Here is a 14,084-nt window from a genome sequence, read left to right on the forward strand (position 1 = left end):
TGGCACTTCTGGTCTCTTCGTCCCAGTGCTCAGTTGGTGTCAGCACCGGTTCAGTTGGATCCGACACAAGATTCTTCAAACTGACCAGGGCTTTCCGTCGGAGATTTGTTAACGTCTGGGCCCCCACAAAGGCAGAACAATCCATGAATCACTGATATTTGTCGAGCACTTACTATGCGTAGAGCACTGACCCAAACCCTTGGTCGAGAGCCCTGCAGTAGAGTTTGTAGACACCATCCCTGCCCCATCACTTGATATCCAAGATCCTCCGTTTGTCCCAGTAGATGGTGATTGTGTATTCTTCGAGTAATCTGAATTTGGGGTTCCCATTAATTGTAAAATGAATGCACGTACAGTTGTTCGAAAGCACACGATCCTAAAATGTAACTGCGTATAATATTTCCTTACTATCCTTTATATTTTCCAGCTTATGATTGATACTCCTACCAGTCCCGTTACTAGTGGGCTTCCACTGTTCTTTGTGATAACTGTAACAGCCATAAAGCAGGTATGGATTTGTTCCTTTATCACCGTCACTGCCATAAATTAAGTCAGAAGTAGTTTTTTGGGATTTTTTTAGAGGATGCTGTATTGGTGTGTATTTCCCACCTTCCTGGTCATGTCAGGGCGTGTTATCCTACCAAGTCATTTAATCACTTATGTAGAATTCTGTTTATTATTTATTCACATCATCATCATCAGCGGTCTATATTGAATGCTTACTCTGTGCAGAACACTTTACTAAGAACTTGGAAGAGCACAGTGCCACAGATGTGATAGACCGACCCCTGCCCACAATGAGTTTAGACGGGGAGACCAACATTAATATAAATATTTTATGATATATAATTTAAAGATATCTATACATAAGTGCTGTGAGGTTAAGGAGCAAATACACAGATCCAAATGCTTGGACAACTCAGAAGGGAGAGCGAGCTGGGGAAAAGCTCCCTCCTTTTAGACTGTGAGCCAGTTGTTGGGTGGGATTGTCTCTATTTGTTGCCAAATTGTACTTTCCGAGCGCTTAGTACAGTGCTCTGCACACAGTCAGCCTTCAATAAATACGATTGAATGAATGAATGAAAAGAGGGCCTAATCGCGGAGGCCTTTTGGAGGAGATATGATCTCTTTCAGTTACTTAGTTACCTGCTTTTGTTTTTATCTTATGTATGTCGGCAGCTAGTGTTTTCTTGTCTCTCCTATGAATCTATAAATTCCTTAAGGGTAAGGATCTTGCCTTCTATTGTTGCATAAAGCGCCTAGAACAGTGTTTAGCAAATGGGGGCTCAGTAAACGTTTCGATGATCGTGAGGATAAAATGATAATGATCCTGAGCACGATATCTATAAAGAAGCAAATTTAATTGTTTCCTGTAATATTACAAAATTAAGTTAGGCTATCTCACTCAATATCCGGCAGCCAGAGAATCTTCACGATACTTTTATGTGACTTTTAACAACCATTTTCTTTTGAACTTTGGTTCTCATCAAAATCTTGGCCAATCAATATTCTGCTCTTGGCGTACTTGGGAGAGTCTAAAAACAGTCCTCAGACCTTGCTTCGGAGAATGTAGGGACTAAGCAGAAAATGTGTCATAACGTAATCTCTAGTTGTTTGATTAGGTCGCAGAATGATTTTAGGACATGAATGCTGGTGTGGATTATTAAAAAATGAGAGCAAATCTCAAATGACGGTCAAAATCAAAATTTATATTAATTTCTTGGAAAACTGAAAATAAATGTGGAAAGTGAATTTGGGCTATAAATAAATCTATAGCATTTGATAGTTAATGTATAAATGAGTGTGCGTAAAATGAAAGCAACTAGATTTAGAAGAAACCTCTGGAGTCCGTTCAACCCATCTCCTGACTTCTGACACAGTTGTAATCGATTTTAGCCAGAGAAATAATTTGTTATAATTTGCACTCTTCCACTATCACTGAGGATGTTTAGTGGAATAAAAATCGTTAGCCTCAAGCGGATGGAATGCACATTTTTCCTGATGAAATAGTAGTATGAATCGTACTCATTCAGAGCTTACTGCATGCAGAGCACTATACTAAGCACTGGGAAAAACACCTAGATGAGAGTTAGTTCACTTGAATGCATGGCTTTTATTCACCTCGCCCCCACTGGACATATGTTCATAGCTGTAATTCATATTATTGTCTCACTCCCCCTCTAGACTGTAAGCTCCTTGTGGGCAGGAAACATGTCTACCAAATCTGTTTGTGTCATACTCTCCCAAGCGCTTAGTACATTGCTCAGCACACAGTAGCACTGAATAAAAACAATTGTTTTATCGTCACGATCCCTGACCCCCCAGGGGCTCAAAACCTAAAAATAAGGTGGGGAAGGGTATGGCCACAGATACAATAGGAAAGATGAGGTGATTTAAATACAAAGCAATATAAAATGCAAAGTTTATAGTTCAAGCAACTTGGCAGTAAAGGAGATCTGTATCTATATAGTCTGCTATTATGAAGAGCACTCCTTTACCTCAGAATTTCAAAGATTCCAAATAGAGATAATGATTTCACAATAGGAATAAGTTCTGCAGTGCAATATTCTGTTTTCCATAATATTTCTCAGGTGACTTTTCAGTCTCTTTAAGGAGAGATGGGTTTTTTTGTTGAAAATGAACAGGAATGAAAGGTTTTCACCATTAGAAAAACCCCAACCACTTTTTAAGGTTACAAGTGTGTATTTTTAGCTAGAAAAACGCTTCGGTTACAGAAAATCAGTTTCTATTCATTGTCATATTTGTCGAGCGCTTACTGTGTGCAGAGTACACTCTGTTAAGCACTTGAGAAAGTACCATACAACAATAAACAGTGACATTCTCTTCCCACAACGAACTTACATTCTAGAGGACAACCTTACAGTCTAATCTACCTAAATAGATTTCATCATATCCCCTTCTTTGAGGAACTTCAGTTTTATAGCTTAATGTCTTTTAGGTCGATCTGATAGAATTTACAATGTTCTTCATGAGCACTTTATGAGATAGTTCTGTCTCAAGGACAGAACTGTAGTAGACAGATCCGTGCAAAAATTTTGTGCTTCAACATACAGTGTATTGGTGGCTTTCCTCTTGGTTTTCAGAGCTTCTCAACGGAATTTGTCCTCTTTAAAAGAAGTAATAAGCACCATTTTCCATTTTACTTCGGCATTGGTTGTCTTTTAAAAGGCATTTATTTTCATCAAACAACTCACATTTGTGCCATATTAAACATATTTAAGAACTCCAAAAAATCAGAGTACATCCTGTGCTTTTTATTGGAGTTTTAGGAGAGATCTGTTTTAAGTCTCCTTAAAAGAGCAAAAACTGATAGATTGTCCTTTGAGATGTCAGTTTCTCAAATCGGGTCTGAGTGAGGGGAGGGAAGACTCTAAAACAAATTTTTTTGGTTTTTTTTTTTTAAAAATACTTTCACTTGTATTATGGAAGATTGCAAATGGCTGGCATTTGGGGAGAGCACTTTTAAAAGCCCCTGAGCTTATTAATGGGGAAGTCTCTTAAGTAAACTCTTAAAATTTCAGTATGATTAACCTGAGGCAGGAAGTTGTCTCGTCACTTATTGGAACAATTCAGTTCCTTGTATTGGAAGCTACATCACTATCCTTATATGTTAAAAACTGTTGGGCCAAACAGACCCCTCCCTGGCTGAATTTGGGCTGAGATCAGATTCTCACTCTCTCCCCTACTCCAATCTCTCTCCTCTTTCTGATCGCTCTCCCCTCTCTGCCCTGCATCTTCTCCTCTCTGAGTCTTTCTATAAGAAAATGTACTTACATCCTTCATTTTTATGTAATGCCATATACTATGTATGAAGCATTATTTGCTTTGACTAATGGAACTTAAATTTATTACCCTCCCTTCTAGACAGTGAACCCGTTGTTGGGTAGGGATTGTCTCTATCTGTTGCCAAATTGTACTTTCCAAGCGCTTAGTAATAATAATAATGTTATTTGTTAAGCGCTTACTAGTACAGTGCTCTGCACACAATAAGCACTCAATAAGTACGGTTGAATGAACGAATATATTACATTGCGAGCCACACATGGGAAGAGACTGTTTCCTCTCTGATTACCTAGACTTTACCTCAAGAGTTTGGTATAGATGATATGCATAACATATCATTATTATTATTGTTAATAATAATAATAATGTTGGTATTTGTTAAGCGCTTACTATGTGCCGAGCACTGTTCTAAGCGCTGGGGTAGACACGGGAATCAGGATGTCCCACGTGGGGCTCACAGTCTTAATCCCCATTTTACAGATGAGGTAACTGAGGCACAGAGAAGTTAAGTGACTTGCCCACAGTCACACAGCTGGCAAGTGGCAGAGCTGGGATTAACAATTCTAATAACCTCTTTCTGAAGGAATCCTCTTTATGAAGTAATACTTAAAACAATATCCCCATTCTGTAGGGGAGTAGAACATAAGCACTAACAAGTGAAATAAGTGGTTAAATAGTAAATCGTCCTTCCCCTGACTTTACCATCACTGTAGACAGCATCACCAGCTACCTTAACTCACAAGCCCTTAACCTTGGTGTTACCCTCCACTCATTTTTCTCATTCAACCGACATATTCAGTCTTTCACCAAATCCTGTCAATTCAACCTTCACAACATCGCTAAAATCCAATCTTTCCTCTCCATCCAAACAGCTACCACACTTATACTATTCTGCCTGATTGCTGCATCACTCCTTCCTGATCTCTCTGCCTCCTGTTTCTCTCCACTTAGATTCAGACTTCACTCTGCTGCCTGGATAATTTTTCTACAATAATGTTCAGTCCATATTTCCCCATCTCTCTAGGACCTCCAGTGGTTGCCCATCCATGTCTTGATTCTACTTATCGTGATTATGTTGTCTTGTTTTTTCCATCCGTCTCCCCTGATTAGACTGTGGGCCTGTCATTGGGCAAGGATTGTCTCCATCTGTTGCCGAATTGTACATTCCAAGTGCTTAGTACAGTGCTCTGCACATAGTAAGCGCTTAATAAATACTATTGAATGAATTGAAATACTATTGAATGAATAAATCAGGAGGGAAGAGAAAATGGAATTAGACTACACACCCCATATTTTGAATAGAGCATAATTATTTTATTTATAAGTAGGGGAAGTTATCTTACATTTAATATATTTACAGAATAATATTCTTAGAAGAATTATTTACAGAATAATATTCTTACAAGAAAAGAGGTCTTCCGCAAAGAAGAAAATATCCTTAGGTTAATTTTATTTTTTGATGGTATCTGTTAAATGCTTACAGTGTTCCAGGTCCTAAACTAAGCGCCAGGATATTATGCCCCATATTTTGAATAATGTGTAATTATTTTATGTATAATTAGGGGAAAGTTATCTTCAAGTAAATTTGGGAAACAGATTTACCTGTAGACAGGAAGAAGCAATTTAAGAAACTCTTCACTGGTTATTCTGTTCTCAACCCTAATTTACTACAGAAGAATGCAGCTAGAATCACGTTGCCTGAAAACGATTTGTTAGAATGTTTTCAAAACATCCCCTGCTCCTGATGAAATATCACTAGACCGAGATGCTTCCTCTCAGCGCTTCATGCTTTGGGTTAGACCCAATGTGGGAGTGAGAAAAAAGGAAGTAGAGAAATAAGGAAATGCAGTTTTGGGGCTTTTTTTTTTATCTGCCACAAGGTACAGGTTGGGGTGTCAGGTCCACACACAAATAAGCAGTGGAATGATCTCAGACTCTCCTGAAACCCGTGAAATGAAAACTCACCTCTGGCATCATCAGTAGGATAAAGCAGAGATGATAATGTTGGTATTTGTTAAGTGCTTACTATGTGCCAAGCACTGTTCTAAGCGCTGGGGTAGACACAGGGGAATCAGGTTGTCCCACATGGGGCTCACAGTCTTAATCCCCATTTTACAGATGAGGGAACTGAGGCACAGAGAAGTTAAGTGACTTGCCCACAGTCACACAGCTGACAAGTGGCAGAGCTGGGATTCGAACTCATGAGCCCTGACTCCAAAGCCCGTGCTCTTTCCACTGTGCCACGATGCTTAGTGATGATGAAGTTGGTAGCTGTTAAGGGTTTACCGTGTGCCAAGCACTGTTCTAAGTGCTAGGGTAGATACAAGATAATCGGGTTGTCCCATGCATAGTGAGCCTGGGCCTGCCCAGTCCATTCTACGTAGTCATGCTAGAAGATCAATCATTCATTTTTATGGAGGGTTTACTGTGTGCAGAGCACTGTTCTGAGAGTTGATGGACACAGTACCTGCCACAAAGGAGCTTTCGGTCTAGAGAGCATACAGGAGTTTACAGTCTAAGAAGATGAAGCCAAAGACCCGGAAGCAGAAGTTAACTTACATTTTTCTGAGAAATTAATCCCGCTCACACTTAGAGTGTCATCCGAAGGCTTAAAGACAACCATTCCAGAATTACTGTATGGAGATAGATGATTGTGACTTAGAGGCACACATCCAAGAAGCCATGCAAATGATTATAAACCACTTGGCCAGATCAGTCACTGTGGGCTGCTAAGTCTTAAAAAAAAAAAAAAAAAAAAGGGAACATTATATCATCCTGCACTATTCCCTCCACCTTAAATCTATAGTGGCCACACAGCAAAATGCTCTCCCAGAATTCTGTCAATCAGATGACCAATGATAGAAAAAAAAAGGAGAAAATTTAATCAACCAAGACCATCCTACCCCTTGGCAGGTTTTCAGACACTGCGGCGACAACTTGTCATTAGGTTCCTGACCAAACTAGTTCTCTAGATACACAGTGCTGTCCAACGTTTCTCTGTCTGTGAGACCCGGTATATTCCACAGGCAGTGTATCTGGCTTCTTGAGCAGTTTCGTCAGTGTCACGTAGGAGCAACACTCAACATCAAATATGGCAAGACAAACTCACAAACGAGTCAGGTGAGTCACCCGGCATGGAAGCCGTGCGTCTCAACAAAGCCGTGCCGTATGGGGAGCACAGACAAGAGGAGGCTACCCCAACCTCTACCGTGTGGACGGCAGGCTGTAAGCTCACCTATTGCACTTCTGCTAGACGTCCTATCCAGTCCATTCCGTAGCATCAATAGGATAAAGCATAGATGGGCAGGGAATGTATCGTATTTTCCCAAACGCTTGGTACATTGCTTTGCACCCAGTTAGTGCTCACCAAGTACGATTGGAATAGAAAGCTGAAGTTGGGAGAATGAAAAAAACCAAAAGGGCTAGGAAATGTTTTGAGGGTGCTGTTAGGAAGGCTTCAGATAATACTGCCAACCACAGAAAACTGGCAATCGATTGGCACGGGAAGACCAGCCTGGCACACTGTAATCGAGAAAGGAGCAGCTCTGAACAGAAGCAACAGCTAGAAGCAGCTTGGCCGTGTTTTAAAGATAAAACATGGGCCTGGGAGCCAGAGGACCAGGGTTCTAATTCCGACTATGTTACTTGCCTCCCGTGTTGTGACCTTGGGCAAGTCACTTAACTTCTCTGGGCCTCGGTTTCCTCAATTGCAGAGTGGGGATTCAATACCTGTTCTCCCTCCTACTTAGATTGTGAGCCCCATGTGGGACAGCAACTGTATGGGGGCTGATTAGCTTGTATCTCCCCTATTGCTTAGCACAGAGCCTGTGCTGACACCTAGTAAGCGTGTAAAAAGTACCATGTTAAAAAACCAAAATAAATTTTTTTTTAAAAAAAAGTGAAACTGCAACAGGCACAGCAAATAACTAATATGTGAGTACTGTAAGAGACTGTCTTTGTGTGGGGATCAGTCAGAGGTATGTGGTCAGAACCGCGGGTCCTACTCTGGCCTTTTAAGCCGTACACACGTTCATAAATGAATTGCACCATCAGTCTCATCTCCTTTAAGTACAGTGGGCAATTACATAAATTATTGATATTTATTGAGTGCAAGGCACTGTACTGATCCCTTTCCTCAAGGAGTCTTCCAGTCTAGCCGGGGAGTCGGACATTAAAATAAATTACACTGTAAGTAAAGCCTAGGAATGTTTTTAAGCCCTTATTGTGTGCCAGGCACCGTACTAAGCTCTGGGATAGATACAAGCTAATCCAAATGGACACAGTCCATGTCCCACAAGAGGCTCACGGTCTTAGTTCCCATTTTACAGATGAGGAAACTGAGGCACAGAGAAGTTGTTACTTGCTCTAGGCCATACAGCAGAAAAGTGTCAGAGGCATTTGAGTGATCTTGCATGTTACCACGGTGCTTCTCTTACAAATGTAGTACTTACATTTGATTTAAGATTTCCACAGCATAGTCTCCACAAAGACTTTACAGAAATATTTACAGACTAGTAGTCTTTAAAGAAAAGAGGTCCCTCACAAAGAAGAAAATATCCTTCAGTTAATTGTATTTTTTGATGGGATTAGTTCAAGAGCAAATTAAACCAGTGGTTTTTGGAAGGCCAAATGACTCAACTTAGATGAGCATATTTTGGACACATACTCAGGAGGACTAATTCTCTGGAGAAGACACTTAGGCTAGGAAAAGTCCAGGGAAAACGTGGACGAGGCAGACCAGCAGCTAGATGGATAGAGACCATAACAGTGATAACAGAAGAACCATGAGAAAGGTTGTGGATTATGGCAGAGGACAGGACGTTCTGGAGGAAGTATATCCACGGAGTCGCTATGAATCAGAAATGACTAGACAGCACTTAATAATAATTAGTTAAATGCTTACTATGTTCCAGGCACAGAACTAAGCGCTGGGATAGATACAGGCTAATTGAGGTGGATATAATTCATGTCCCAAACGGGATTTACAGTCTTAATCCCCATTTTATAGATGAGGTAATGTAGGCATAGAGAAGTTAAACCCAAGGTCAAACAGCAAAGTGGCAGAGCTGGGATTAGAACCCAGGTCCTCAGACTCACAGGCCCAGGCTTCATCCCTGGGGATTTATGAGATGAAGTGTGGTTTTGGGCTTTCTCTTAGGCAGTGTTGTAAATTGTTTTGTGTCCTGTTACATTAGCCTATTTCATCAAAAGAGACTTTCCAAGACTGTTCATTTCCTGTTACTTTCCCTCTAATGGGACTCTGTTGTTATGTTTGTAGAACTGTTTCCAGTAATTAGTGATGGTGAAGGACTGGCAATGTAAAGAGAAAGATTTTTCCATGCCAATATCAAAATTGATTTACAGGTGTGAATTTTCCATTATGGTGTGAGTTGCGATAGCTTTCCTTACTTTTCCTCTTATAGACAGCTGTTAATTTTCCATGGACTGACTGCTCCGTTTGGACTGTCCGGGCCATTTATTTTTGCGTCTTCTAAATCAGTTTCCCGTCGTTTCATCCGTCATTTCGTCTGTCCGTTTGCTCGTTAGCACTTCCAGTGGGAGGGGAATAGGGAAATTAAAGCCAGTGTAACGGAAAAGGATCAATTTTGCAACTTCAGTAGAAGTTGAAGAATGATATTGTTTTTCCAAAAGAGGTTTCTGTATCATCTGTGTATTTATTTGATCACAACCCCTACTGTCAAAGATAGATAAACCAGGGTCGGCCGTACATATCAACATCTGCGTTCGATATCAACCTTCCAATTGGTTAACGTCTTCCACAGCTATGTTTTAGTAAAAGTGAACTGCTGTCATTGAGATCGACTTCATTTTATAACTATTACCATATATTTTTCAAAATACATTGTAAAATGCCCTATTTTTCTGATCTTTTTATGCCCGCAGGGATACGAAGACTGGCTAAGGCACAAAGCAGACAATGAAGTGAATGGAGCTCCGGTTTATGTTGTTCGGAGCGGTGGCCTTGTAAAAACTAGATCAAAAAACATTAGGGTATGCATCAGCAAATAATCTATTTCTGCTGCCAACAGAGTCGTTAACTGACTTGATGCATGCAATATCCGTAAAAGCCCGTGGAATGATTGATGTATACACTAATGCTTAACCCTGTTCCTTTTAAGTCCGCTCATTATGTTGTTTGTGAAGTGCTTACTATGTGCCAAGCACTGTTCTAAGCGCTGGGGTAGATACAAGTTAAGTTGGACACTGTCCCTGTCCCACGTGGGGCTCTAAATCTGAGTAATCAAAGTAATATTTCCCTTTCCAATATTTTCACAGGTGGGTGATATTGTCAGAGTAGCCAAAGATGAAACTTTCCCTGTTGATTTGGTGCTTCTATCTTCGGATAGAATGGATGGCACGTGTCATGTTACTACTGCTAGCTTGGATGGAGAAACCAACCTTAAGGTTTGTATATCGGTAATTTATGTTATGGTTATGTTATCGAGAAGCAGCTTGGCTCAGTGGAAAGAGCACGGGCTGGGGAGTCAGAGGTCATGGGTTCGTATCCCAGCTCTGCCACTTGTCAGCTGCGTGACTTTGGGCAGGTCACTTAACTTCTCTGTGCCTCAGTGACCTCATCTGTAAAATGGGGATTAAGACTGTGAGCCCCATGTGGGACAACCTGATTACCCTGTATCTACCCCAGCGCTTAGAACAGTGCTCTGCACAAAGTAAGCGCTTAACAAATACCAACATTGTTATTATTATGGTGTGTCTCCCCTTGTAGACCGTAAGCTCCTTGTGGGAATGATTCGTTTCTGCCAACTCTGTTGGATTGTACTTAGCGCTCTGCACACAGTAAGTGCCAGATAAATATCATTGATGGATTGATCGATTTGAACCCCGACTGTTTACATAAAGTCATTTTTAGGACTAAACTTTCCTGGAAAGGAAAAAAAAACCATTTTCTTAATGTCATCCACTTCGAATGATTATAAAAGAATGGGCTTCTTCTCTAGTGGGATCACTCTGAATGTAGATTCACCTCATTCCAAATTACAGAATATGTAAATTCTTCTTTTTAGGAAAACTAGTATCTCTGTCTTCGGTGCTCATATAATTTAAATAATAGTAATTGCGGTATTAATCACCTACTCTGTGCCATTTATTCATTCAGTCATATCAAGTGCTTACTGTGTGCACAGCACTGTACTAAGCGCTTGGGAAAGTACACTACAACAATAAAAAGTGACATTCCCTGCTCACAATGAGTTCACACTGTACTAAGCGCTGGTGTGGATTCAGGAAAATCAGGTCGGACGCAGTATCTTTCCCAGTGGGCTCATAGTCTTACTCCCCATTTTACAATTGAAGTAACTGAGACACAGAGAATTGCTTGCCCAGCGTCACACAGCAGATGAGGGGCAAAGAACCCAGGTCTTTCTGACATCCAGGCTCTATCCTCATGCTTTAAATCATTTTAACGTCACTCCTGAGTGGTAGTTGAAATATTAGACTTCTGGTTTTGCACACTTCAGCTTGTTCTTTTTCTGAAAATGCAAAATAAAGTTGTTTTTAACCTCTTGGGAAAGAGTAAGAAGATATTGTAAAAAATGTTAGGGAAGCCAGATCGCATTATATTACTCTCTCTCAAACTACACACTAGCTCTCCTGCAGTGAGAGACGTGAAAAATGGTTAAGCTCCTGGACCTGATCACGTAACAGTAGACTGTAAGCTCGGTTTGGGCAGGGAATGTTTCTGTTTATTGTTGTATCGTACCCTCCCGAGCTCTTAATACAGTGTTCTGCACACAGTAAGCGCTTAATAAATACGATAGAATGAATGACTGAATCTACAAGCGTGGAAGTGACACCGTACATAAACACTTAGATGACTTCCACAGGTACTTCCTTGGGATGGGAAAGGTAAGAAAGATATCTATCTTTCCATGGGACAGGAAAGAGAGAAGCAGCGTGGCCTAATGGAAGTATGGGCCTGGAAGTCAGAAGGACCTGGGTTCTAACCCCATTTGTGTGATCTTGGGCAAGTCACTGCACTCCTCCGTGCCTGTTACCTCATCTGTAAAATGGGGATTGAGACTGTGAGCCCCGTGGGGGATGTGGACTGCGTCCAATCTGATTGGCTGGTGTCCACCCCGGTGCTTAGTACGGTGCCTGGCACATAGTGAGCACCTAACAAATAATATATTTAAAAAACCCATTAGCTTCAAGAAGAAAGGTGAAAAATAAGATAGAGCCAATAAAAATCCTAGCCACAGTACTCCTGGATCAGGTACAGATTAGAACAGTGCTCTGCACACAGTAAGCACTTAACAAATACCAACATCATTATTATTATTATTAGATGACTACCGTCAAATGACTGCTCCAGAGTCACAGCATTGCTCCACTTCATGGAAGGTGATCTTTGCAGCACATCAGGTGTAGGAGAAGAGTAAAGAGCGAGACCTCTATTCATTCATTCTTTCAGTTGTATTTATTGAGCGCTTACTGTGTGGATAGCATATATTTAAAGCTTGGGAGAGTACAATACAACAATAAGCAGACACATTCCCTGCTCACAACGAGCTTACAGTCTAGAGAATATTTGTATGCCCGGAAAAGATCATTCCATTTCCGAGGCTGAGTGGTAACGACATGGCTCACTGTGTCTCATCCTTTCCCCATTGCCAGTGGGATAATGTTGGTATTCGTTAAGCGCTTACTGTGTGCAGAGCACTGTTCTAAGCGCTAGGCTGGATACAGGGTGATCAGGTTGTCCCACCTGAGGCTCACCGTCTTAATCCCCATTTCCAGATGAGGTAACTGAGTCACAGAGAAGTGAAGTGACTTACCCACAGTCACACAGCTGACAAGTAGCAGAGCCGGGATTCGAACCCATGACCTCTGACTCCCAAGCCCGGGCTCTTTCCACTGAGCCATGCTGCTTCTGCTGGGGTAAAGTAGGGATGTTTGGTAGGCTGGTCTCCATCAGTCAATCATAGTTATGGAGTACTTACTGTGTGCTGAGCACTATACTAAGCACTTAGGAGAGTACCATATAACAGAATTAGCGGACACATAAGCTTACAGAGAGGGAGGGAGACAGATAATAAGAAACGATCAATAATTTTTAATTTAAAGACGTGTCCATAAGTGCTGGGGGATTGGAGGGTGTTGGTATACATGTTCCCTGCCCACAATGAGCCTACAGTGTTTCATTCAATTTATTCTACGTAGCTACGTAGGACGCCACAAGAGTGGCAGGTTTTAGAAAATGCTCTGTTCCTCCGGGCAATTCCCCCACCTCGAAGATCATTCGAAGTCTTAGAGATACTCATTCCAGAATTCATATAAGCAAATTGTTGCTCCCTAGGGGCCCACCCCAAGATCATATGCAAATGATTGTAAACTGCTCCTCTGAGTCACCAAGAAATTACGGGCTGATCATAAGTCGAACGGAAACCGAGATAGTATGTCATCTGCTTCAGGGAAGCCACACGGAACCCAAAATCTATATTGGCGGCCCAGAGCTAAAGACCGCCGTGGAATTCTTTTACCAAGGAAATGCACTGACTATATTCAAATCAAGAAGAGTAGCTTTGGGAGACTGTCAGAATGTGGTAGCCATACGGTATCGATCAGGTTTCCGACTAGATTCTTTTTTAGAATGATGAGATATGGCTTACCCCTGGAAATCAAATCCAACTTTTTGGACCGGTCCTGTCACCATCACTTGCAGCGTTTGACGTACTTGGCACAATAGGATCACAAACAGTTAAGTCCGGAATGAAGTCACCCAACATTGAAGTTATTGTCCCCACAGCACAGCTGCAGTGGGTGGGAAATGTGATGAAAATGGACTTGCGTAGATCACCAGAACGGCTGCCGTGGGGTGAATGGAAATTGGGAAGCTGAAAGCAGAAAGAGGAGACTTGTTAATAACATAAGACAGATCCTCAGGTAACTCTCTAATCTAGCGTAAAACTGGGACTCAGTTGTCACAGATTGACTAGCAAGTCACACTGCAGTTGAGAAAGTGTTCTTTGTGAGAAGACGCTTCATAACGATTGTGCAAAAAGGATCCAGGAGTGAAAGATGGCAGCAGACCCCGAAACGCTAAAAGATGGCTTTGTGTGCGCGCAGTGTCACTGAGTACGTGGGGTCCGTTTTGGCCTTTTCATCCACACCTACACTCACCTGGGAATCCTACCATCAGTGGGATCTTCAAGTATGAAGGACATTGCCAAGTGTTATAATTATAGTATTTGTTAAGCGCTTACTATGTGCCAAGCACTCTTCTAAGCACTGGGGTAAGG

The 14,084-nt window shown here is 41.4% G+C and overlaps 1 protein-coding gene across 5 annotated transcripts in view; it reads left to right on the top strand.

Moving 5' to 3' along the window:
• The window catches only part of ATP11B (ATPase phospholipid transporting 11B (putative)), a 146,921-nt gene that overhangs the window by 64,473 nt on the left and 68,364 nt on the right, over positions 1 to 14,084 (top strand). For all 5 annotated transcript variants that reach the window (XM_029073628.1, XM_029073637.1, XM_029073620.1 and 2 more), the window contains exons 4-6: positions 428 to 508; positions 9,709 to 9,816; positions 10,102 to 10,230. In XM_029073628.1, the coding sequence (XP_028929461.1) occupies positions 428 to 508; positions 9,709 to 9,816; positions 10,102 to 10,230 (318 nt within the window). The remainder of the gene's footprint in view (positions 1 to 427; positions 509 to 9,708; positions 9,817 to 10,101; positions 10,231 to 14,084) is intronic.

The sequence above is a fragment of the Ornithorhynchus anatinus genome, chromosome 1 (genome assembly GCF_004115215.2).
Source record: "Ornithorhynchus anatinus isolate Pmale09 chromosome 1, mOrnAna1.pri.v4, whole genome shotgun sequence".
Taxonomy (NCBI): domain Eukaryota; kingdom Metazoa; phylum Chordata; class Mammalia; order Monotremata; family Ornithorhynchidae; genus Ornithorhynchus; species Ornithorhynchus anatinus.